Below are 27,608 nucleotides of genomic sequence, written 5' to 3'. Positions count from 1 at the left end.
AGAAACAACGAACACGCGAACTAATCGTCCCTTGTCCTGAATTGCACCTGTTCTGGAAGCTTGTCAGGCCTGGAAGCTTGTCGAGATATAAGCAAGGTACGAGTTTTACCCAGTAACCGGAAGTAAATACTTGATAACACAACAAGTGGGGGCCTAAGTGAGAATCACGCTATTTCAGCGTGTCAGGTCCCGTCTTTTTATACAATTTATTACTATTTGGTTAAATCCGTGTTAGTTTTTCGTCAATTTGTCAATGTTTTCGAGTCTTGCTTAGTGTGCTTGTTGTCGCCAAACTAGTAACTAGTAAATATGGGACAAGGAATGAACAAGGTGAGTAAGGTCAAGTTCGAAACAACAACTTAGAAGTTCAACGTCATTCACGTTAATCTAGTTAGTGTTTTGTGACTTGTCATTGCATTCCACGACTAAATCACAACTGAGGAAGTTCTAGACAGCTGTACGGCTGGTCAACAAATGCTCATCATTAAATTGCATTCCTATTTAAGATTGCAATTTAATTGGTATTTATCTTTAATAGGATCGTAAATCGCAAATCCCGGTTTAGCGGTGATCAATCATTGTTGTAATCACAGGTGCTGTTCTGTTTGTTTGCGCATCAATAATTAATACTATTTATCTCTATCCGGAGACTGAGTTGAGTGTTAATTAATTAATAAAGATTGATTAATTGAATATAACAAAAAAAAATTATATCAAAATATGTGGTTAGAATATTAACCATGTTGTATAAATATGAACAAATTATTTGTCAATACAAAAGTCATTTGTATCCATTAAAAAATAATAATTACTATACTAGTCTTTTTTGCAAGAAAAATGAAAAAAAAGTTAAATTAGCATGTGAATGTTTCATGTATAAATATATCACCATGGTAGCCATGCAAAACAAATGTGTCAGCTCCCTAGATTTTGCAAGTCATGCTTGTCTGGATTAGATTTTCAAACATTTGATTTTCACTGTTTTTTGCATCTGATAATTTATTTCATACTAATTATGTGGCAAATGGTAGAATTTGATGATTTAGCACAATTTTTTAATCAAATTATTTCAAAAACCTTCAACACTATATTCTTGTACGAAGAGGTATGAAGTACAGATTAAGGTATGTTTTAAGACAGAATACAGTGAAAATAAAAAGTTGGAAAATCTACTCCATACTAGCATGACTTGAGAAAGCTAGGGAGTGAAAACCTTTGTTTTGCATGGTTGCTATGGTAGTAAATTTATGCACCCATGTGCACAGGTGTTTTTTCTCTCAAATGATTGGACAACTATTATTGGCACAAGCCAACATATGTACTTTATTCAATATTAGATTCAAGATGTTAATGCCTGGTACATAACTGTTGACTATAAGACCCCTTTATTTTTGGAGCAAATACCAAGATATAATTCTATTCTATTCTATTCTATTCTATTCTATTCTATTCTATTCTATTCTATTCTATTCTATTCTATTCTATTCTATTCTATTCTATTCTATTCTATTCTATTCTATTCTATTCTAGAGGGATTATGAATCATCAAGGGCTAGGGGGGGTGGGGGGGCTAAATTTTGCACTTAACATGAGCACTGTGTGTTACCTGGTGTGTACCTGGTAGTGTATATGGTAACATGTTGAGACAGGTCTGATTGTGCATGAAGTTGCAACATTGTCACTAGATTCATTAGCAGATAATTGATTATCAAATAGATTATCTAAAACTAAATTTTGATGGAATACTCTGATAAAAGTATCTATTAGATCTAATACAAACTATTAGATGTATTATTTGCCTAATATTGTTATTCTCTGATATACACTGTCCACTTGGAATATGGCTCTAATAATATGGTCTATTAGATCTAATATAAAGCATTAGATCAAATTTTATCGGATATTATCAGAGAATAACTCCCCTAAGTAACTTTATATATTTAATATCAATGACTTTGTAATTCCATCTAGTAAATGTGGTTTCAATTAAATTTATTATAATTTTTTATCTGATATTATCAGAGAATAACAACCATCTAAATGTGTAACTATAATCTTTATATAGTTTTTTTTCCCACAAGTCTCAAAAATTAATGATTTTTTTCTCAAACATTTCAAAATATTTCGGTAACCTAAACTATATGTACCTGTATACCGATATATATACCAAATGTATAAAATAAATGAAATTAGAAAGCAAACATCTGTATTAAAGTCAATTTAGTATTTTATTTTCTAATTTTCAGATTTTGCCTGGCCTCTACGTTGGAAATTTCCGAGGTAATTCACATTTACTGTCGTTATTGCGCATATGTGCTTTATACTGACCCCACTGGGCTATACTAGGAACAATTAATATGAATGCTGGTTTACTTTCTATACCAGTTCGATTGCTTTGATATTTGTAATGTACATTATTTTTGTGAACAATTTGTTTGATGAAGTTAAGTTGACATGTTCTCAACAGCCAGAAAAAAACTATTTTTTTTTTTAGTTAACCACATTTTGTCTTATCGCTTTGCGTTGCTCAACTTGGCTACCACAATGTTCTCGTAGGACAGTGGAACTATTTCGAACGCCAGGTTGCTTATACTGTAATTCCAGTTTAATAGTAACTAGTATTTCTTGTGAGAAATCTACTAATTTTTCTGTACCCTGTAGATTTGCTTTGATTAAAATATTTATCTTTTCCACTCTTTAGACTGTAAGGACAAAGAACAACTAGAGGCCAATAAAATAACACATATCGTCTCAATTCATGACAATGCAAAGCCTTTAATTGATGTGAGTATATCAATATTGAAAAAATATTAAACAAACTTTTTAACTTATATTAAAGTGAGGGAGTTGTCACTTAGGCATGCGTCAGGTGGCCATAGCGTGTCATTGTTTACAAACAAGCATCTACCCATTATGCTTTGTTTTCTTAGCGTGTGTTGTTATCATCACTTGGGGCTCAATTCACACGTGTGCGCAGAAGACGACCCTCTCGCTTTAACAGGTCTTGAACTTTAGAATTTAGATGGCAGACATTTTCATGAAAAAATCTAATAAAATTGCATTAGCATTTAAAAATAGTACATGGTTTAAAAAATCTGTATCTTTTAAGACATCACGAAAAACTTGTGGGCACCTAGGCAATTATCTTCCTTTCTTTCCACCCCCCTGAAGTTTAAACCCTGTAATGATAGTTGGATCGCTGATTGACACCATGCATGATTGATACAAATAAAAGCGAAAGAAGTCCTAAGCGACGATAACAACTTATACTAAAAATGCATGGACTCATTGGTAGACACTTGTTTGTAAACAGCGACATGTTATAGCCATCTTCCGTAAACACAGGGGACAACTCCCTCGCTTTAAGAGCGAGTATCTTTGGCGTTGTTGTGCCCAGTTCGATACTGAATAATGATTTACATAACTTACCATGTATGTATTCATAAATTTGTTCTTTTGTTTTACAGCATATCAAGTACCTATGTGTGCCTGCCGCGGATTCACCGCATCAGAACTTGTAAGTGCAGTTGATCAGTGCATCAACAGAAGTGTCTTAAACGGCGTACCAAAAACATCCTGATTCGACCAGATTACAAAATTTGCATCACAGTTCAAATAAATTTTGAAAATTAAAACTTGGAATTTGGTTTGAGATTAATTTATTCTATTCTAAGTACCAAACCATGCATGTGTCAGTTCAGAGTAAGCACCTGGTTTTCGACAAAAAACAATATATCGATATTTCACTTAATGAGTCATTGAAAATGATTTTTATTCAGGTTCTGATTTAATAAACTTTGCCAAAAGTCAATTGTTTTCAGATCAAATTATGATCCCTCACCAATGCCCATTCAAGTTTTATCCTGAAAAAAAGTAAAAAAAATTTCATTTCTGCTTAATTTAGATCACAATATTTCCGCCAGTGCATTGAATTCATTCATGAAGCTAGATTGGGTGGAGGAGCAGTTTTAGTTCATTGGTAAGTTGTTATTACTGTAAAATAATTTATTTTAGCTGCAATTAATTTTCGCTGAAATGACTCTTTGGATGATATGTATGGAATTTTTTTTCACTGATTTTTGTCAAGTTGAATTTAAAATGCAGTTTTATTCACTGGATTTTATTTTCACTGAATCATTCCTTTAGCGAAAATTAATTCCAAGCAAAAAATAAAGTAATTTACAGTAGTGAACTGATTGGACATGAATAAGATATGTCTTTGTTTAATATCATCATTCAAACAATACTAGTGTCCTTCAATCGCATTTCTGACAATAGGTGATTTTTCGTTCACTCTAAGATTTTGCATAATGTATGAACAACAACAACAAAACTTCTGCTGTATAAATCAAACGATTTGATTTTGAATTTGTGTTTCTCTCTTTTATAGTTCAATGTTAAAATGCCTATTTTTCAGAGAGGATTAGGTCATCGATATACCGGGTCAGAAACTGTTGTCTCTCTAATGCAATTTACTTAATTAATCAAAATTTGATATTAGGAAGCAAATCGGAGGATTTGTTTAGTGAACAAATACTTTTCAAGTTGTCCTGTTCTTTTCATTTCTAAATTTATACATATTATAAAGATTTCATAGAATTTGTTTTCACTGTGACAAACCGAACATGGAACATGTAATAGTTCATACTAAGGCTATTTGTGCTGAGCATTTTCTGAAGCAGGATTTGAAACAGCATTGTATGTCCGAGTTGTTGGTATTCCAGATAAAAAATAAATCAATTTGGTTCTGACACACATAACTCTGAACTTAGTAACTGCTGACTCATTGCTCATTTTTCATTTTCTGTTAAAGATTTCAAATAACAGATAAGACAGTTTTAATATGTTATTATTACCTTATAAATATGCATGAGATCATTTGATTTGGACAAAATAAATCAGTATTGAAAAACAAGAATAAGCGACATGCTTTTAAAAAACGTCCTGTGCAATTAACGCTGTTTATTTGCATGATTGAATGTTTAATAAAAACATTGTTTTCAATAGTTGAAATAGACAACGTAATAGTGAAATTGGCCATCAGGTTATATTTTAGACAAACATTGGTACGGCATATGCTCTACCATTGCTAATCTAAGCTTTCAGAGATTAATTGTTATAGTAGCATGCCATGTTACTTTCAAAGGATGTCTGAATCACAGAACAATTTTTAATTCAATTTCCCCCTACCTAATTAGATATTTTTTACACAGCTAAAAAAACACATGCTAGTAACATGGTTGATACAAAGAATAGCCAATCTTCACACAAACTATAAACTTATTAGGGATATTCATTCACCTTGTTTTACATTTCTACAATGACACTTGCAGCTAATCGAAAACAGTTGTAAAAAATTCTCTATTTTGCTAACACGTACATACCTGTTATGTGCACCCAGTCATATATCCTTATATGATATAGTAATGGAGCGTCTTCATGCTGTAATTAAAAATACCCTCACATTTCAGCATTTTGTAATCTCGGGTACTTTTTGAAGATCTAAAAATTATGTATAAACTCATCATTAGAATGGGGTGTATCTCCAAATGATCTGCGTACGTCTCGTAAAAGTCAGTTGAGTGTTACGTTAGAGAGATCCTGACTGGAGTCTTAACTGCCCGATACTGCTACTGTTTTGCTGTGGTTCATCAGCAAGCTCCAAATGCATGATGCAAAAAACCGAAAACTTTCATATATTAATAATTCCCAGCTTGTTATGATATATATATATATATAACTCATTTAAAACAAAAACTCTGGACAGTGTAAATAATCATTTAAGCATTAGAAACTTTGGTCTTTACAACTGAAACATGACAGCATTTCTTGTTTCAGTCAGGATGACTGCAAGTTTTGAATTAATTTCACTAACTATACCCTCGGATCATTTCTGTCACCCGACAAATTACTCAGGTATGAACACTGAATCAGTGTTTTTCTTCTAATGAGGATTGAGGTAAGCTGGCATGTTTATTACAAATTTGTCATGGTTGATAATTCTACACAAACTTATATTTAATAGACTGTACTGTGACACCTAGACAAAATTCTACATCAGATTAAACTACCGGTACTAACTGGAGAATTAATTGAATTAATGCTATGAAATTGATGTTTAACATCATTTTATTTTTCAAAAATTGCTATTTTCAATACTTCTATAATTTGATGATACTAATTTTGTAGCATCCTTGAAAACAAAAAAATATTACTGGGTAACTGTATTTTATCTATTAGTGGCGTATGTGCTTGCGTAAAATTCTGAGGTGTTTCTATAGTTGAAACACAGCAAGCTAGTGTTTCTTTGCTGTCCAAATACTTACATGTTTGCTTGCCATTCTGTTTCATTAATCAGGCCAGACCATCCAGCAGACTGTTCATAGATAATTAACTTAACTGATACTGCTAAATATAATTGGGTTTGAGGAATAGAGTGTATCTTCTTTAATTGTCAAATTTATTAAGTAAAAGTAGGATTATGTATTGGTTCCAAGATATGTATTGGAAATCTTACTAACTGAGTAAACTATTATGTCTAGTTTCTCAGGCTACAGTTTGTTTGAGCAGATTAGGATAAATCATATTTACTGTTGAACAAATTCCTGCGTTTTTGCCTTCAACATTTTTCAGACATGTCTGAACCGATTTCATTACTTGACATTGACATCACTCACTCATGGTGGATTGTTGGTGCAAATAATTTAGTTTATTTTGTGATCTGATTCAAAATGGCCGACTGCTGCGTTCTAACTGTTGTTCAAATACATTTGGACAAACCAATTCTCAGGCATGCATTGGCTGATTTTATTCAAACTTGGCATGGACATCTCATTTAGGTTGCTAATGCACTCTAGTTTGTTTTGTGATTTGATAGAAAATGGCCATGTTGGTTTTAATTTTATGTGTCCCTAGTTCTCAGACATACCAATTTTACCATGTTAACAAGCTGAATACTCTCCCAACATTTAAATATTACCTATATCTCGCATTGTTTATAATTAACACTGTAGTCACTAAATACTTAGGGTTCAATGTTATTGAGAATGATTTGTTTGTTACAGAATACCGGTAGTTACAAACTACCTGGTATATTCAATTCAATTACAATTTTTTTAAAAATGCTCAAAACTCCTTGGAAGGACTTTCCATAATTACATAATATAGTGAAACACACACCCACTACAAAAGTCACAACAGTACAGTAACAGTCAATTATAGCATAGTGGGATGTTGTATGCCAGGCTGATGGTCAAGGGGTCCCGAGTTTAGATCTGGGTGTGAAACACATCTGAACTCAGAGTACCCCAATGGGCTGCAAAAACTGCTGAGTTTCATGTCACTAGTGAATGTGGCTTTGGATTAATCTTGTTTTAGGTCTGCAGGACCTTGTGTTTGACTGGGTAGATTGACACTGTGATATACATTAAAATGTCATTATAATTGGAAGATGGTAAACACTTCTCTGTCATGTTATATCAAACATGGAATATGGTTTCTGAGGAGAAATATACCATCAGCAATAGTACTAGAAATGTCGGGAGAGAAAACAGTGACATTCAATGTCTGAGACTGTAATCATGGAGACAAAAATGTCATAAATTTTTGGCTATGTATATTATCCTCTTTGAAACTTACATCATATGATTGATGAGGAAGTGAAGAGGAAGAGCATATCGAAAACAATTTTTAATGAATAGACATTCTGTAGTCATTCCGCAAAACACCATGACAACATGATGTTTATGTAAAACAACTTGGATTCTGAGAAAACAAAAAAGGTAGATATTAACTAGAGGCAATAATATTAACAAAATTCATTGCTTTTTAGGCTGATATACATGTATCTATCGAACATCATCCATTTCGTTGCTCACCTCAACCTAAGCTTGTGATGTCATCCTCGGATGTGAGGTTTTGCCAGCAATAGTCTAACTTTTATTTGTCATCAATAGTTTGAACCAAGAAGTGATTCGTTCAAAGGCAGTATTTTACATCTACATCATTCTATTTAATTTGATTTGATCCAGTGTGGCAATATTGGTGGTTTTTCGAACTTTGCCTTAAGAACCCTGTTCTTTTAAAGCGAGAGGGTCGTCACCTGCGCACGCACAGGAATTGAGTCCCAAGCGATGATAACAACACACGCTAAAAACCCAAAGGCTCATGATGGGTAGACGCTTGTTCGTATACAATGACACGCTACCACCATCTGACGCATGCGCAGGTGACGACTCTCCCTCGCTTTAAAGTATTATATGCTTTACTTGGTTGAAGTCTTTTAACGTGTGTTGTAAATTGCATCATGAACTGAATCATTAGTTATACCGTTCACGAGTTATGCGTGTTGGAGTTTGTCGCTCAACAATTAATTTATTTACAAATAAATCCCATCATTCAACACTGTTATGAATCCAGTGCCCGAACATTTTCAACACAACTAACCTTGGTCGTATGAAGTGATTGAAATTCACTTGGTCACAGTGGTTACAAATATTATATAAATTCTAGAAAGAAGGAGGAAAACGTGTTTATCACGAACAAGTTTAATCCAAGTGAACATTTAATCAACAATAAAATGCATTGTTTCCCTTCCGAATTTGTGAACTTAAAGTGAAAATAATTACTTTTACAGTATGTAATTGCCACTGTAATATTTAAGTGGCTCAACAGTATACTATAAACCAGTTATATTTGTAACATGATATGTGCAATTAAATACAACTCCTGGTGTACCCACTTGTTGGATCCCTGCCAATGTTGTCATTAATGTCCAGTTAATCTTGGCCCTCTGCCAAGAATCTTGTCTACCATATCTACTGAACAGCGCCCTCAATAGTTATAGGTCTACCTGCAAAATTTTATAAGTTATTTAACCAAGTGAAAAAAAGAGGGGGTGATTTTTTTAAGATTAAAATTTGTTATTGGTCTACTTGCAAAATTTGATAAATTATTAAAAAAAGTAAAAAAATGAGGGGGGGGGTGATTTTTTAAGATTAAAATTTGCATAAAAAACAATTTTTAAATACTCTTTATATTCCCACACACATGGATAGAAAAAAAGCAACAACAAAAAACTGAAACATAGAAATCTAACTCACAACCTACTGAAGGAAACATATTTTGTGCACAGTAGTTCTATCCCCTCCGTTTCTAATTGCCAACCCTGAAAAGCTTCACATATGCATGGACAGTAGACATTTGTCTTTGTAATTATATTGTCAACAACTATGTTGAATGAGATGATTAAAATAGCAAGAGATTTTATTTCAAAGATATGCTAGACTTGCACAGTGATAAAATTAACTTTCAACATGATTTATGTATCAGTGTATGGAGTTGTAGTAACTTTTACGGTGGTCCCAATAACGAGGGGGTTGTAACTTGTACTACTTCCTATGACATGCATTTGTAGTAACTTTTACGGTGGTCCAAATTTACTGAGGTTCTGATGACAGAGAATTGCAGTAACTCTTACTAGGGTCCCTAAGGGTGGGAGTTGTGACATTTAATGGGGTTCTGATGACAGAGAATTGCAGTAACTCTTACTAGGGTCCCTAAGGGTGGGAGTTGTGACATTTAATGGGGTTCTGATGACAGAGAATTGAAGTAACTCTTACTAGGGTCCCTAAGGGTGGGAGTTGTGACATTTAATGGGGTTCTGATGACAGAGAATCGAAGTAACTCTTACTAGGGTCCCTAAGGGGGTGGGAGTTGTGACATTTAATGGGGTTCTGATGACAGAGAATCGAAGTAACTCTTACTAGGGTCCCTAAGGGGGTGGGAGTTGTGACATTTAATGGGGTTCTGATGACAGAGAATCGAAGTAACTCTTACTAGGGTCCCTAAGGGGGTGGGAGTTGTGACATTTAATGGGGTTCTGATGACAGAGAATCGAAGTAACTCTTACTAGGGTCCCTAAGGGGGTGGGAGTTGTGACATTTAATGGGGTTCTGATGACAGAGAATCGAAGTAACTCTTACTAGGGTCCCTAAGGGGGTGGGAGTTGTGACATTTAATGGGGTTCTGATGACAGAGAATTGCAGTAACTCTTACTAGGGTCCCTAAGGGTGGGAGTTGTGACATTTAATGGGGTTCTGATGACAGAGAATCGAAGTAACTCTTACTAGGGTCCCTAAGGGGGTGGGAGTTGTGACATTTAATGGGGTTCTGATGACAGAGAATCGAAGTAACTCTTACTAGGGTCCCTAAGGGGGTGGGAGTTGTGACATTTAATGGGGTTCTGATGACAGAGAATCGAAGTAACTCTTACTAGGGTCCCTAAGGGGGTGGGAGTTGTGACATTTAATGGGGTTCTGGTGACAGAGAATCGAAGTAACTCTTACTAGGGTCCCTAAGGGGGTGGGAGTTGTGACATTTAATGGGGTTCTGGTGACAGAGAATCAAAGTAACTCTTACTAGGGTCCCTAAGGGGGTGGGAGTTGTGACATTTAATGGGGTTCTGGTGACAGAGAATCAAAGTAACTCTTACTAGGGTCCCTAAGGGTGGGAGTTGTGACATTTAATGGGGTTCTGATGACAGAGAATTGCAGTAACTCTTACTAGGGTCCCTAAGGGTGGGAGTTGTGACATTTAATGGGGTTCTGATGACAGAGAATCGAAGTAACTCTTACTAGGGTCCCTAAGGGTGGGAGTTGTGACATTTAATGGGGTTCTGATGACAGAGAATCGAAGTAACTCTTACTAGGGTCCCTAAGGGGGTGGGAGTTGTGACATTTAATGGGGTTCTGATGACAGAGAATCGAAGTAACTCTTACTAGGGTCCCTAAGGGGGTGGGAGTTGTGACATTTAATGGGGTTCTGGTGACAGAGAATCGAAGTAACTCTTACTAGGGTCCCTAAGGGGGTGGGAGTTGTGACATTTAATGGGGTTCTGGTGACAGAGAATCAAAGTAACTCTTACTAGGGTCCCTAAGGGTGGGAGTTGTGACATTTAATGGGGTTCTGATGACAGAGAATCGAAGTAACTTATACTGTGGTCACAATGACAGGAAGTTGTAAATTTTACTCAGGTTATTTTTTATTTTTTTTTATTTCAACTATATAAAACATTACAAAACTCAAAAGAAAAAAACACAAGTAACATAGCTATTTGACGTCAGATAAAGAGAATTAACCAATAACTTGGTGTAAACATATTTAATATCCTCTTAAGAGGTATGCACTATAGATTTTTGAATTTCAACAAAAATTTGCATACTTAATTTCGATTTTTTTGCTAATATCCAGATAAATATTCATTCAAATGATATCAAAGTTATTCTCAACCGCAACTTATGAAATTTGCACTATGTAATAAAGTTTTTTTTTAACTATATAAGCAATACAAAACACAAGGTCAAAAGAATGAAGTACCGTAAAATTTGTATTAGAAGCCACACCCATTCATTTTGAACAATTGAGACCAAAGAATTCACCATTTCTCATATGTGTAGATACTCTAATAGAAGACGCATCCCCTCTGTTGCATTGTACCATTTTATTAGAAGCCGCGGCTTTTAATACAGATTTTACAGTACATACCTTATTGGCAGATTAAGAAAATTTACATTTAAGAAAATAATCAGATTTCTTTAAATTTAAATTTGAATTAGTGTGCGATTTTAAAATACAATAAAGCTTTCTTCCATTTATTTATAAACTCTCCATATTGTTGGTTTGTTTTTGTCATATGTTTCTCCACGTCTATTATTTGTTTTATACTCTCAATATAAGTATTAAAATTTGGTTTGAGATTGTTAAATCTTACTCTGTACAATTCATATTTTCCAAGTAGTATTAGGTGCTTCCACAAGGCCTTTGATTGAATTCCTTCTATAGTATTGAAAATAACATCATTCTTTCCAAGTGCAGTGTCTATAAACATGATTTTTGTCCATAAAGTTTTGAAAGAGTCCCAAAATGTTCTACTTTCTTTACATTCCCACAAAAAATGTTCTAAATCTTCTGTCTGGTCACAGTGATTGCATTTATCAGTATCAATCTTTTGGTTGAGTTTTAGAAATGAATTTGTTGCGAGAAGACGATGAAGTATTTTATATTGAAAATTGTGCAATTTTTCTTGAACAGTTATTTGTTTCACGTTTAACCAAATTGCCCGCCAGTCAACGTGTCTGTTGAAAGTGTCTATGACAGATGCTTTTTTTCAAATTTATTAGTTTTCGGATCATTATAAAAATTTTGACATTTATATTTTGACAGTCACATTCTTTTTCTGTCGCACGGGTAAGATATCACTTTTTAAATTCTTTTTCCGTTGGCTAGGTATAGCAGCTATAATGCTATTGTAAGTGAGAAAATCGACTTTTATATTATATTTACTTTTAAATTGATTGTAAGTTAGGATATTTCCATCATTGTCAACCAAATTGCTCATGGATTTTACTCCTCGATTTTCACAGTCGCGATAGAAAACAGACTTTCCTCCCACGAGTATATTTTTATTATTCCAGATAATGTATTGGCTAGGCCGGTCATTCACCGGATCGTTAAATTTTTTGGTAAATTCTGCCCAAAATGTAAGAATAACGTAGATTTTTTGGTAAATATATGGATTGGTATTGATAAACTATTCATAATGTAGATTAATTGTGATGCACCAAAGCACTTTCCTAAAATAGATTTTCCTTGGATGGTCAAGTCCCGTGATTTCCAAATGTTTTTTGTAGATTATCCACAAAATTTAATCTTTCATTTTCAACTTTATTATGGCCCAAATAAGCACCTAGGACTCTTACAATATTATTTTTTGGTAATAGGCCCCGTGGAAGCTTCCATATCTCTTTCTGGTTACCAAGAACTACAAGTTCTGTTTTATCTAAGTTAAGCGCTAAACCAGATAATTTGGAAAAATTTGACAAAATATTTAGAGAAACTTTAATGGAAGAACTATCTCTAAGAATCAGTATTGTATCATCTGCATAAACAGAGTATTTTTGTTGATGACCAGAGGGTAATATAATACCTTTAACAAGGTCTTTATTTCTAATATGGATAGCTAGTAACTCGATCGAAATGGCAAAAAGTGCAGTTGACAGAGGGCATCTCTGTCTTACACCTTTATGCAGATTAAACCACCCAGTGCTGGTACCCCTATTGATTATTGGTACACAACTTTGGATGTTTGTATAAAAGTCTTAACCCATCTAATTAACGACGGGCCAAAACGAAAAAAAGTTGTAAGGCTCTGAAAAGAAAGGGCCACTCTAACGAGTCGAAGGCTTTTGCATAATCTAAAAACAGTAGTGCAGCTTTGTTTCCGGTTTCTTCACACCATTCAATAATTTCACTTAATAAACGAATGTTTTCGGTGATTCGCCTACCCTTAATGAAAGCCGACTGGTCCTCATGGATAATAGATGGCAAGACATTTGCGATTTTATTAGCCATGCAACGACTTGCTAGTTTATAATCTGTGTTTAATAATGAGATCGGCCTCCAGTTCTTAATCTGAAGTAGGTCTTTTTCAGGTTTTGGTAGTAGGATTACCACAGCCTGTCTTTGTGTAACTAAGAGAGAGCCATTATTATATGCATAATTTAACGAATTTAGGATCGAGTCGCCAAGATCTTCCCAAAAGAAAAGATGGAACTCTGGTGGAATACCATCACTGCTAGGAGTTTTATTTTTAGGGGTATTTTTTAAAGCCTCAGATATCAGGGCTTTCATTTCTTCAACAAAGTTTTCATCAGTCAGAAGGCTACAGTTAAATTTCCAAAAACCAGGACCTCTTGAGGTGTCGGGGGGGGGGGGGTATCAAATGTAATTATAACCATACTATGATCTGTACAGATACTGGGAACAATGTCACAGTTCTTAACGAGATAAAGCAAACGTTCTGGTATCTAAAAATAATCTATCCTTGAACCAGAATTTCCCCGTCTCCATGTAAAACAAAAGTTTGTTGGATTTAGCTGTCTGTAATTCTGCATAAGAGTGTGGACGGCTTTCCTAGCCGGGTGTTTATTGTCCAAAGAATTTCCACGTTTATCAATAATTGGGTCAAGGGAATGTTAAAATCACCTGCAATGATTACATTTGAGCGCGGGAAATTCTGGTTCAATATAGAATTGAAAGACGTGTAGAATATTTCTTGTTCTCTACTACCATTTGGGGCATATACATTAGTGATAACGAATGAATAATTACCCTTACAAAGTTCTAAAATAACATATCTACCTTGCACGTTCTTAACCAGTGAATGTTTTTTCAGTTTATCTTGTAAATACTGATATTACAAAAAAATAATTCTGGGTTTCATCTCTCTTCATAGCTTAGCTGGAATGTCACGAAGTGTGACTGTAACAGTTGCTTATATCATGACTGTAACTGAATTTGGATGGCAAGATACGCTGAGAGCCGTAAAGTGTGCCAGAACGGTAGCCTTACCAAACTTTGGATTTCAGAGACAGTTGCAGAACTATGAACATACCAGCCTGCCAAATGTAAGTTTTGTATCCTCCGTTGCGGTACATATACATATATACATATAATAATAATAATAAATACAAGTTTATATAACGCCTAGTATCCATCGCAGTGATGCTCAATGACGCTTAGTTTCACAGATAGGCTTGCTGAAACAGGTAAGATTTGAGTTTGGTTTTGAAGATGTTAACATTTGGTGCAGAACAGATGTCATTCGGTAATTGATTCCATAAAGATGGCGAGGAATGGGCGAATGACCGGTCACCATAATTCTTGAGATGAGTCCGAGGTACGGCAAGTGTATGTTTCTTACTTGAGCGAAGGGTTCTCTGGTTTTGATTTTTGTGAATAAGATTCGATATGTAGGGTGGTGTCAAACCATTTGTTGCTATCACTGATTGCTCCAACATAATAAAGTGTGTATATTAATTGTTTACCTATTTCTCATTTTGATAAATGTTAGCGAGAATACTTAATAATCATCTAGCCTAGTAACTATCCAATGGTTCCACTTTCTCCCACTTCCCAAACTAATACGCAGATTTGATTAGGTTTTTGTAGAAATTCATGTATGTTAATTACTTAATTTGCATGATAATATGCTAATTTTAGCCACCTGTTCCATGACTGTTCCACTGATATCTAAAGAGCAATTATTGGATTTTGATGAAACGTGGTACATAGATGCTCTGAACTAATGTGCATTTGATTAGTTTTAGGTGAAATTCTGTGCATATTAATTACCTAATTTGCATAATGATTAGTCATTTTTTGGCTTTTCTACTGATATCTCAAGTACTAATCACTACTAAGGCATTTTTGATTCATAGAAACATGCACATTTATAAACTACTCAATAATATCATGACTGAGACATTGTGAAACTTGGAATCCTGTGATTCTGCATGTTTACAGCTTTTGATCCACTGTACTTACTATTGTATCATGTATTGATTTCTCATTTTAGGACAGGAAAAAACTGAAGATAAAGTACCCAGACGCAGCCTTTGATGACAACCAATCAGTGAAAGAGCTTCTGGAAATCTACCATACAAAGAACAGCATTGAGAAAGACCTGTATCCATTGCCACACAATGCATACTGTCGTAGAGATGCCCAAAGTAATGAACACAAGCCTTGACACACCTCAGGAAAATATGACAAGGTATCACACTAAAAATACAGTGAAATGTATTTATTTGGTAAATGATGAACCATTAGGCCGAAACAAAAATTGTTTTGTTGCCCTCAGCGACCGACTGAAAAATATGAAATATCTGGTCGCATTTTTTTTTTTTTTCTTTTTTTAATAGGCACAAATAATAAAAACTCACCATTTTAAGCTGTAAAAAAGTGTTTCCTCTAAAAATTAACGATCCCGAATCGTTGTATGATCACCAGGGTCCCCGGGTTGATCGTTATTTAAATACAAAAGACTGAAAGAAACACTTTGATTTTTGTGTTTAATATCTAGCATGCGTTTGATTGATTCCCATATACCTCGGCTATTTACAATACCCTTAGTTTTTACGAGTTTTTAAAAAAAAAAAAAAAATTGGGCCGACCAACCAAATTTTTCAATTTTCCGACTTGAGGGCAACATAAGTTTTTTTTTTTTTTTTGGCCTTATATTTGGTGGGTTTATCTGCAGTAATTATTTAATTACAGCAAACCATTGTTTTCATTAAGCCGTTGTGGATACTGTAGAATACTTTATTTTCGCTTGGAATTTATTTTCGCTATTTTCGCTGAAGGGATGTTTCCGTGAAAATAAAATCCAGCGAATATACTTTTTTTCCTATATTTCACATTAAACTCATCAAAAATCAGTGAAAATAAATTCCACACAAAATGCCCAAAAAGCTTTTTCAGCGAAAATTAATTCCAGTGAAAATAAAGTATTCCACAGTATGTTATGAATGCAAACAAAAGTTATGCAATGATAATCTGTTCAAACATTGACATTCGCCACGTTGCGGATGAATTTATCAACAATAATGGTTAATTTGGTACTGTAAATCACTTAATTTTGTGAGAAAAATTTTTTCGTGTGTCAGTGAAAATTTCTCTGTAGTGTCATCGACTTTCATATAGTTTGTCATGACAAATCTCATAAAAACGCATAGAATTTTAGCCGCAAAAATTAAGGGATTTACAATATATGAGTATTCTCCAAATGGAAAGATCCGTGTACCAATTAAGACATTTCGAAAACTCTTCATTTTTATTCCAATAAAGTGCAATTATAAATATTTTAATCTTCTATATGGTGAAAGGTTACCAAAATAGAAAACGTAGGAAATAAACTAGGTATTGAAGAATAAAAAAAAAAACGTATTGCAATTATACACAACTACCAGTACCCAAAGAAGAAAGGAAATGGTCAATCCCTTTGCTAAGGATGTAGCAATAGAAATTAATAATTATTTAAATAACAAGCTTGATGGTGTTTCACCCAGTGCTTATTAGTATACATTATGCAAATCAGATAATTTTAATATTTAAGTGAAGGTAAAGTTAGTTGGTGACCAATCAGTGGTACAGATATATATACTAATTACAACATTTCCAGTCTCTTGGATAATTTTCTTGTAAATTCAATATTCTAATCATGTATCAAATTGAATTTTGTATATCAATAGTAAACAAGGTTATTAATTATTTTTGGTTATAGACAAATTTTTATCATGTTGTCTGCTTGTATTCAGTTTCATTTATATTTTCACAGGGTACTTACTAAAAAAGAAAATTTGTCATTTTTTTCTTAATTTATATAAATTCAACACATTTATATTTAGTGTTCTTGTTAAGTTCTGTTTGGTGATGCTATGTTTGTTTTTTACTTAGAAAACTCATCCATTCAGACAGTGCCTTACTAAAACAATCTATATTGTTCACTGCATGTAGTTTGTATGATGAGCTTTGATTGGCTGTTGGATAATCCAGACATAACCAGTTTTAACCAGATTGTGTCAAATTCTAATATAAACCATTTGAATACCAAAATCAACTTTTGTAATTAAATAAACTCTCATTTTTTATTCTAAGGCATGATGCACACAATGTGGGTCCTTATCTCAATAACCATTAATAGAATCTCAAGATTTGATAACTTACTTTATCAAAATTCATATAATTACCTCACTTGTCAGATTTCAAATATGCAAATAATTTAGGGTTTAAATTTGTCCATATTAATTATCTAATTTGCATAGTCAGGCAATTTTAACCACTAAATTGGTCCATCCATGTAGATGCTTTTGGATAAAAAACAGACATATGTCTAGAGTTTTCTGTTAATATAAACTTCAATACTGTGGATCTGATTGCTTTTTCATCTTCTATCAATCAGCAGAGCTATATTAGATGGTATAACTTTGCATCAGGAAAAACTTTGCCATTCATTGTGAGTTAAGACCAGACGCAAAAAAATAAATTGCTTTGTTAGATTTTTATAAGAAAATCTAGAGGAGGCAAGCAAATTGCAAAGAGCGAAGAGCGAAGATTTGGTTTTAAATGCTTAAGAAACTAATTTTTAATTTTATTTTATGCTAACCAGGATCATGGCTGATTCTTGAAAAAATTTATAGAATTACAAATAGGAAAACACAGCCTTTTTGTTACCTGTGTGAGCTTTGTATCTTCGAACACCAAAATACATTTGGAAATTATACAAGCCACACATCTTCAAAGCAATATATTTTTTTCAATTGGCCTAAACTGCAATTTGTGAAAAAAATTATCACCATAGTAACATGTATAATTTTAATTAGATTTTTTTAAACATGAGTTTATGATGAATGAAATCCAATCTTTTAACTGTATTATGTAAATAGGCTAGATAATTTAATGTGATTGGATAAAAGTGATCACATAATACACATTGACCAATCAGGGCATTATATTTTATAGAACTGCCTCATCTTCTCCCATTATTAATTATTCTATGTATATTTTATACCAAATAATTGAATATTCATTAAATTTGTATGTTTTTGTTTATGACTTGAGAGACTGATATTCAGTGAAAATACATTAATTTGTTTTAATTATCATACTAACATGTTTGTACAAGCATATTAGATATGAATCAGTGTTAATTATGTGTTCCTGAAATCACAAATATGGTTATTTTTGTTCTTTTTAGCTTTTTTGTTTGTGAATTCTGTATTCTGTAGCAGGATTTTTGCATTGGTTATGATATTATAAAAAAAAATTATGAATTACCTATGTGACAGAATATTTTATTTTGCTCTCACTTTATTTTCAAAACTGACATAGTGTTTTCAATCATTAGATGTTTTTGGGTGTTAAAAAACAATATTTTTCTGCTTTTTATTTACTCACAGACACAACATGACAATTTGACAGTTAATAATCCCTATACATAGTACTTTTCACTGGGTTTTAATTTTTCTATTTTTGCTGATAAGTAAAATACGCTAAATTAAATTTACGTGAACATGGAAAACAACAATAAAACTCATTGTGAATATGGTGAATATGCTCAACACATCGAAATGGTGAAATTAAATGTCAGTGAAAATAAATGGTTTTACAGTACATGCAGGGCCTAAGATAAGCCGAGGCACACGGACACAGACTACAGACTCTTGTCCTAGTCCCCAAAATGCATCACGACTGTTCAAATGGTTCGATGTCATGTTGGATTTAGGAAAAGCAGGAAGTTCCAGTAATCAGAAACTTTTGTTGTAGCATCATTGACGTTTATACATAAAATATTAAACTGTGACTACCAACTCTTAAAATTGGGTGTCCACTAGGCTTCCAAGAAACCACCAACTCTTAAAATTTGGGTGTCCACTAGGCTTCCAAGAAGTGTTGTTAATTTCAAGGTCTATATATATAATGAAAGAAAAAACATTCACATAACAAAAATGCTGAGAATTCTTAATTTCAAGTTGTATTGTTTTGCTGCACATTTACAACCAAAATACTGTAAAACATGTTTAAAAAGCGACATGCAATTTTAGCGAATTGTGGTAAAATGACATAATAGTGAAATGTTGATTTAGCGAATCACTCTTGTCATTGTTGATTTCCTGTTTTCACAATACTTGTCTGTTGCATGCCAAAACAAATGCGCAGTTATCACCTCCATAAAAAAAAAAAATAAAAACTGTCAAGTGTAATTAGGAAGCGCGCCAGATTTTTATGTTCCAGATTACTGTATACAAATCCCCAAGCCTTGGCCATTTTAAATTTATAATAAAGTCATTAGCGACATTCTGAATTAATTAGCGAATCAGTATGTTCTCTTGCTAAATTCGCTAGAAAGACATGTTCATGAAAAAGTTTAACAGTATTCCAGACATCTTCGTTAAACATGCATCATGTGTATTGCAATACAATCAAATTGATTTTTTTTTACCAAATAGAAATACAGAAAAAGAAAATGATAACATAAAATGCATGTTGTTGAAAATTAAGTCATATGTATCATAATAGTAATTGTTATTAGTTGTTACAATCAAGTTTGTAATTGACTCCCATGTGCGAAGCACAAAATGGGAGTCTTTGCAGTTAGTGTGTCTGTATGTGTGTGGGTGGGTGTGTGTGTGTGTGTGTGGGTGTGTGTATGTGTGTCCGACTGTTCCACTGCTATCTCAAGAACCATTCATTGGATTTTGATGAAACTTGGTACATAGATGCTCTGAACATATGCGCAGATTTGATTAGTTTTTGGTAAAAATCCATGCTCGTTAATTACCTAATTTGCATGATAATTAGCTAATTTTTAGTGGTTCCATGACTGTTCCACTGATATCTAAACAACCACTCATTGGATTTTGATGAAACTTGGTACATAGATGCTCTGAACTAATGCTAGGTTTTGATTAGTTTTTGGTAATAATCCGTGGATACTAATTACCTAATTTGCATAATGATTAGTCAATTTTCGGTTTTTTCACTGATATCTCAAGTACTAATCATCACATTTCAATGAAACTTGGTACATAGATGTCATATGACACTGCACAGACCTGATAGTTTTTATGGTAATATCAGTACATATAATTACCTAATTTGCATAATTAATTAATTTTCAGCTTTTGATATAAGTAAGTAGTGAGCATTACATTTCAATGAAACTTGGTACTTACATACTCAAGGACTATGCAGAGATTGATTGTTTCGGATAAATATTTGTGCATATTAATCACCTAATTTACATAATTAGTTAATTTTCAGCTTTTCCACGGGTATCTCAAGTAATCATCGCATTTCAATGAAACTTGGTACATAGATCCTTTAGGACTATGCAGAGACCTGATTAGTTTCAGGGTAAATAATTGTGCATATTAATTACCTAATTTGCATAATTAATTTTTGGCTTTTCTACTGATATCTAAAGTACTAATCATCACATTTCAATGAATCTAGAATTATGCAGAGACCCAATTAGTTTTTGTAAATATTTGTGCATATTAATTACCTAATTTTCATAATTAACCAATTTCCAATTTTCACACTGATATCTCAGGTACTAATCATCACATATCAATGAATGTTTGTACATGGATGCTGTAGGACAATAGACAGACCTGGATAATTGTGGGTTAAAATCTGTACATATTAATTACCCAATTTGCATAATTAACCAATTTTAAGCTTTCACACTGATATCTAAAGTACTAATTATTCCATTTTAATGAAACTTAGTACAAAAATGCTCTAGGACAATGTACAAACCTAATTAGTTTGGGGTAAAAATCTGTTCATATTAATTCCCTAATTAGCATAATTCATAATTTTTTGATTCTAATCACATTTCAATTAAACTTGGTACATAGAGTTTTTGTTACATTGCGCATACCTCATTAGTTTTACACTCAAATCTGTTCATATTAATTTTCTGATTTGCACAATTAGTTTTCAGCTAAGTAATTTCAAATCATATTTAATGTGTCTCCAATACTCTCAGCACATGGGAGTTCTTTCTAAGCTTTCTTTGATTTTTATCTGATATGTATTAAACCTTATATAATTATGTATATTATTAAACATAAAATCTTGTTCAAAGTTTAAAAATACAAGCGTGTCCTTGTCATGCATTTTACGTACACTTTCTGAATTCTTATTGTATGTTTTTCTAAACTCCTTGTAATGTTTTTTGATGATTCAGAGTTTCTCATCAATTTTGATGATTCTGAATTTCTAGTCATGTGTCTTGATGTTGTTTTACTACATGTAAGAATCTGGGTAATTTTTTAATCATTTATATAATACAAGACAATTAACATACAACACTGGATTTGTGGAACCTATCGAGAAAGTGGCATAAAATGAGGAAGTCGTGGGAATTAGATTTTGTGGGATTTTGTTTTGCGTGTCAATGAAACGTTTTCTAAGATGTTTTCACACTTATAAAATACGGAATATTTCAACTATAAATTTTATTACGATGTTGTTTTCAGTGTATACCAGTATATCTATATATTTTGTTTGAGGGGGAGGGAGATTTATTAGTCGCAAATGCAGCTATTAAGAGTAAGGAAGCGTTTGTTTTTAAATTGTACTATCAGCATTGTAACAGGATCACAAGGTCAAACAATGCAGCTGGTGAAATTAAATGTCAGTGAAAATAAATGGTTTTACAGTACATGCAGGGCCTAAGATAAGCCGTAGCCCAAGGCACACGGACACAGACTACAGACTCTTGTCCTAGTCCCCAAAATGCATCACGACTGTTCAAATGGTTCGATGTCATGTTGGATTTAGGAAAAGCAGGAAGTTCCAGTAATCAGAAACTTTTGTTGTAGCATCATTGACGTATATACATAGAATATTTTACTGTGACTACCAACTCTTAAAATTGGGTGCCCACTAGGCTTCCAAGAAACCACCAACTCTTAAAATTTGGGTGTCCACTAGGCTTCCAAGAAGTGTTGTTAATTTCAAGGTCTATATATATATATATAATGAAAGAAAAAACATTCGCATAACAAAAATGCTGAGAATTCTTAATTTCAAGTTGTATTGTTTTGCTGCACATTTACAACCAAAATACTGTAAAACATGTTTAAAAAGCGACATGCAATTTTAGCGAATTGTGGTAAAATGACATAATAGTGAAATGTTGATTTAGCGAATCACTCTTGTCATTGTTGATTTCCTGTTTTCACAATACTTGTCTGTTGCATGCCAAAACAAATGCGCAGTTATCACCTCCATAAAAAAAAAAAAAAAAAAACTGTCAAGTGTAATTAGGAAGCGCCCCAGATTTTTATGTTCCAGATTACTGTATACAAATCCCCAAGCCTTGGCCATTTTAAATTTATAATAAAGTCATTAGCGACATTCTGAATTAATTAGCGAATCAATATGTTCTCTTGCTAAATTCGCTAGAAAGACATGCTCACGAAAAAGTTTAACAGTATTCCAGACATGTTCATTAAACATGCATCATGTGTATTGCAATACAATCAAATTGAATTTTTTTTACCAAATAGAAATACAGGGAAAGAAAATGATAACATAAAATGCATGTTGTTGAAAATTAAGTCATATGTATCATAATAGTAATTGTTAGTAGTTGTTACAATCAAGTTTGTAATTGACTCCCATGTGCGAAGCACAAAATGGGAGTCTTTGCAGTTAGTGTGTCTGTATGTGTGTGGGTGGGTGTGTGTGTGTGTGGGTGTGTGTATGTGTGTCCGACTGTTCCACTGCTATCTCAAGAACCATTCATTGGATTTTGATGAAACTTGGTACATAGATGCTCTGAACATATGCGCAGATTTGATTAGTTTTTGGTAAAAATCCATGCTCGTTAATTATTTAATTTGCATGATAATTAGCTAATTTTTAGTAGTTCCATGACTGTTCCACTGATATCTAAACAACCACTCATTGGATTTTGATGAAACTTGGTACATAGATGCTCTGAACTAATGCTAGGTTTTGATTAGTTTTTGGTAATAATCCGTGAATACTAATTACCTAATTTGCATAATGATTAGTCAATTTTCGGTTTTTTCACTGATATCTCAAGTACTAATCATCACATTTCAATGAAACTTGGTACATAGATGTCATATGACACTGCACAGACCTGATAGTTTTTATGGTAATATCAGTACATATAATTACCTAATTTACATAATTAATTAATTTTCAGCTTTTGATATAAGTAAGTAGTGAGCATTACATTTCAATGAAACTTGGTACTTACATACTCAAGGACTATGCAGAGATTGATTGTTTCGGATAAATATTTGTGCATATTAATCACCTAATTTACATAATTAGTTAATTTTCAGCTTTTCCACGGGTATCTCAAGTAATCATCGCATTTCAATGAAACTTGGTACATAGGTCCTTTAGGACTATGCAGAGACCTGATTAGTTTCAGGGTAAATAATTGTGCATATTAATTACCTAATTTGCATAATAAATTTTTGGCTTTTTTACTGATATCTAAAGTACTAATCATCACATTTCAATGAATCTAGAATTATGCAGAGACCCAATTAGTTTTCGGTAAATATTTGTGCATATTAATTACCTAATTTGCATAATTAACCAATTTCCAATTTTCACACTGATATCTCAGGTACTAATCATCACATATCAATGAATGTTTGTACATGGATGCTGTAGGACAATAGACAGACCTGGATAATTGTGGGTTAAAATCTGTACATATTAATTACCCAATTTGCATAATTAACCAATTTTAAGCTTTCACACTGATATCTAAAGTACTAATTATTCCATTTTACTGAAACTTAGTACAAAAATGCTCTAGGACAATGTACAAACCTAATTAGTTTGGGGTAAAAATCTGTTCATATTAATTCCCTAATTAGCATAATTCATAATTTTTTGATTCTAATCATATTTCAATTAAACTTGGTACATAGAGTTTTTGTTACATTGCGCATACCTCATTAGTTTTACACTCAAATCTGTTCATATTAATTTTCTGATTTGCACAATTAGTTTTCAGCTAAGTAATTTCAAATCATATTTAATGTGTCTCCAATACTCTCAGCACATGGGAGTTCTTTCTAAGCTTTCTTTGATTTTTATCTGATATGTATTAAACCTTATATAATTATGTATATTATTAAACATAAAATCTTGTTCAAAGTTTAAAAATACAAGCGTGTCCTTGTCATGCATTTTACGTACACTTTCTGAATTCTTATTGTATGTTTTTCTGAACTCCTTGTAATGTTTTTTGATGATTCAGAGTTTCTCATCAATTTTGATGATTCTGAATTTCTAGTCATGTGTCTTGATGTTGTTTTACTACATGTAAGAATCTGGGTAATTTTTTAATCATTTATATAATACAAGACAATTAACATACAACATTGGATTTGTGGAACCTATCGAGAAAGTGGCATAAAATGAGGAAGTCGTGGGAATTAGATTTTGTGGGATTTTGTGTTGCGTGTCAATGAAACGTTTTCTAAGATGTTTTCACACTTATAAAATACGGAATATTTCAACTATGAATTTTATTACGATGTTGTTTTCAGTGTATACCAGTATATCTATATATTTTGTTTGAGGGGGAGGGAGATTTATTAGTCGCAAATGCAGCTATTAAGAGTAAGGAAGCGTTTGTTTTTAAATTGTACTATCAGCATTGTAACAGGATCACAAGGTCAAACAGTGCAGTTGAAAGGTCGATTGTCATCTGTTGCCATGGCTACCAACAAATAACTTTTTTTGTGTGTGTTCATTTATTGCTTGATGGTTAGACCATCACAATTTTGTTTCATTATCAAATACTAAATATTGAAAAAAAATTTGATAAATAATTAATTTTTAATAATAAAATTCTAGCTGTTTTTAGAAAATGTTTCGACATTTTTAAATATTTTCTAGGATTTATGCATTTTGATTTCCAGTTCAATTTTGTTGAGAAAAAGAACAGTGTGTTGTTTTAGATATGGCATCATATACACCATACGATGACATCATACATGGCATCATATACACCATACGATGACATCATACATGGCATCATATACACTATACCCTTTGGGTGACATCATACATGGCATCATATACACCATACGATGACATCGTACATGGCATCATATAAACTATACTTTTTGGGTGACATCGTACATGGCATAATATACACTATACCTTTTGGGTGACATCATGCATGGCATCATATACACTATACCCTTTGGGTGACATCATACATGGCATCATATACACCATACGATGACATCGTACATGGCATCATATAAACTATACTCTTTGGGTGACATCGTACATGGCATAATATACACTATACCTTTTGGGTGACATCATGCATGGCATCATATACACCATACGATGACATCGTACATGGCATCATATACACCATACGATGACATCATACATGGCATAATATAAACTATACTCTTTGGGTGACATCATACATGGCATATACACCATACGACAACATCGTACATGACATAATATACACTATACCCTTCGGGTGACATCATACATGGCATAATATACACTATACCCTTTGGGTGACATCATACATGGCATAATATACACCATGCCCTTTTGGTGATACCAATTACATTTCATAAGACCCATACCAAACAGGGCATGGTACAACTGTGGAAATTTATTTCACAGCAAAATTTTGAAAATAAAAAACCCACAGAGAAAATGGAAGTTTTCATGCTGATTGTCAACACCAAAACTGACAGATTTCAATAATGTGTTTTTGTTGATCAATTTGACTGGTTCACACGGCTCAGCTGACACTACATACAGAAGTTTCAGATGATTCCCTTATCTATTTTGACACTCATGACCAGAAGTGACCCTGCAATGACCTCAAGATAACCAAAGCTGTTCATTCATGGATCAGGAAGTTTATTTAATGCTTAATTCCACAAAAGAAAGTGGGTGATTTTTTTTCTTGAAGAGGAAGTGTTTTGAAAAGAAATCAGAGGACTGTATGCGGTCCGTTTATTATTTTATTGTTCCATTGCTACAGCTGGACGTCAATGTTTTTATTTTATTTTTTTGGTCAAGTAGGAAATAAAGCTTTGAAAAATAAACTTTACAATGTATACTAAAATCTGCAATTTTCATGTGGGTTAATTTAGAGGTATCTGATTAATCAGACAAGTTTGTTCTACCTCACCGGAAATTTGTAGCATTCACAACAATTACATTTGATGAAAATCTTTATGTCGTGTGCACTGCAGTTTGTCATGATAAAAGTGCATCAAACTATGAACAAACATAACATTTCTTAGTCGTGTTTTTGTCAATGTTGCGCTAATTTCTTGATGCAGCCATTATTATTTTGTCAATAATCGATGGAAATCTACATAGCGACCTTGGTATTTTGTTATGTACAAACTGGAGAGAGATATCCGTACAGCGCAGAGCATTTAATAGTTGGTAATTTAACAGTAGGTATATGATGGGAACTTAATTGCTCTATTCCTGGAACAAATTTGTGTTAAGTGTTCTACATAATTTGCGATTCTTAGTAAGCATTGATACAATAAGTCAAATAAAGCAATGGTCAGTATAATTATTAGTTTGATGCATTTTAAAAGTTTATTCACACTTCAATTTGAGTCCAAGGGTCAGGTTTTATTTGTTTATTTTTTTCAAGTCCCCACGTATACACTCATAATGTTGAATGTCTAGTTTGGGGTTGCTGTGAAGCATACCGACAGGGAGGTGCAGTGTATGAACCACTTGACCTGACCTTGAACTGTCAAATTATCACTTTTGCACAGTGTTGTTATACCTCGATCTTGAATACCTCAACAAAATGAAATAAAATTTGGAGCATTGTATATTGTATATGGTAATGTACATTTCAGCAAACATGCATTTGTTCATTCACATAGAAGGAGACAAATAACAATATTGTTCTGTTGCAGTCTTGTGCTTGAATGTCTGCCTTTTATGAGGGTGGGCAAGGAGGTAGCTGGTACAGTTTCACAGGAAATAAAAGGGGCTTTTTACAATTTACAAGGAAAAAAAACACGTTTTTTTTACAATATACAGTGAAAATTGAATTTTGCAGTGAATTGTGTCATCTAGTCGTTTTACAGTTTTGAAAATGTAATTTTCCTATATTATTCTTTACGACTTTTTTTATTTGGATATAAATTCTTGTACGTACGAAAAAAATATTCGATTGA

General features: G+C 33.0%; 1 protein-coding gene across 1 annotated transcript; it reads left to right on the top strand.

Moving 5' to 3' along the window:
- The first annotated feature begins 144 nt into the window (after positions 1-144).
- Positions 145-24,936, top strand: LOC102803998 (dual specificity protein phosphatase 22-like). Its single transcript, XM_085500196.1, has 7 exons — positions 145-330; positions 2,247-2,280; positions 2,702-2,784; positions 3,468-3,517; positions 3,905-3,979; positions 14,294-14,465; positions 15,416-24,936. Exons 1-7 carry the CDS (start codon positions 310-312, stop codon positions 15,587-15,589), a joined length of 609 nt encoding a protein of 202 aa, XP_085356322.1. The 5' UTR covers positions 145-309; the 3' UTR covers positions 15,590-24,936.
- Positions 24,937-27,608: the final 2,672 nt, after the last annotated feature.

Source organism: Saccoglossus kowalevskii, chromosome 6 (genome assembly GCF_978046115.1).
Source record: "Saccoglossus kowalevskii chromosome 6, keSacKowa6.1, whole genome shotgun sequence".
NCBI lineage: Eukaryota > Metazoa > Hemichordata > Enteropneusta > Harrimaniidae > Saccoglossus > Saccoglossus kowalevskii.
This window is presented reverse-complemented; position numbering and strand designations above follow the sequence as displayed.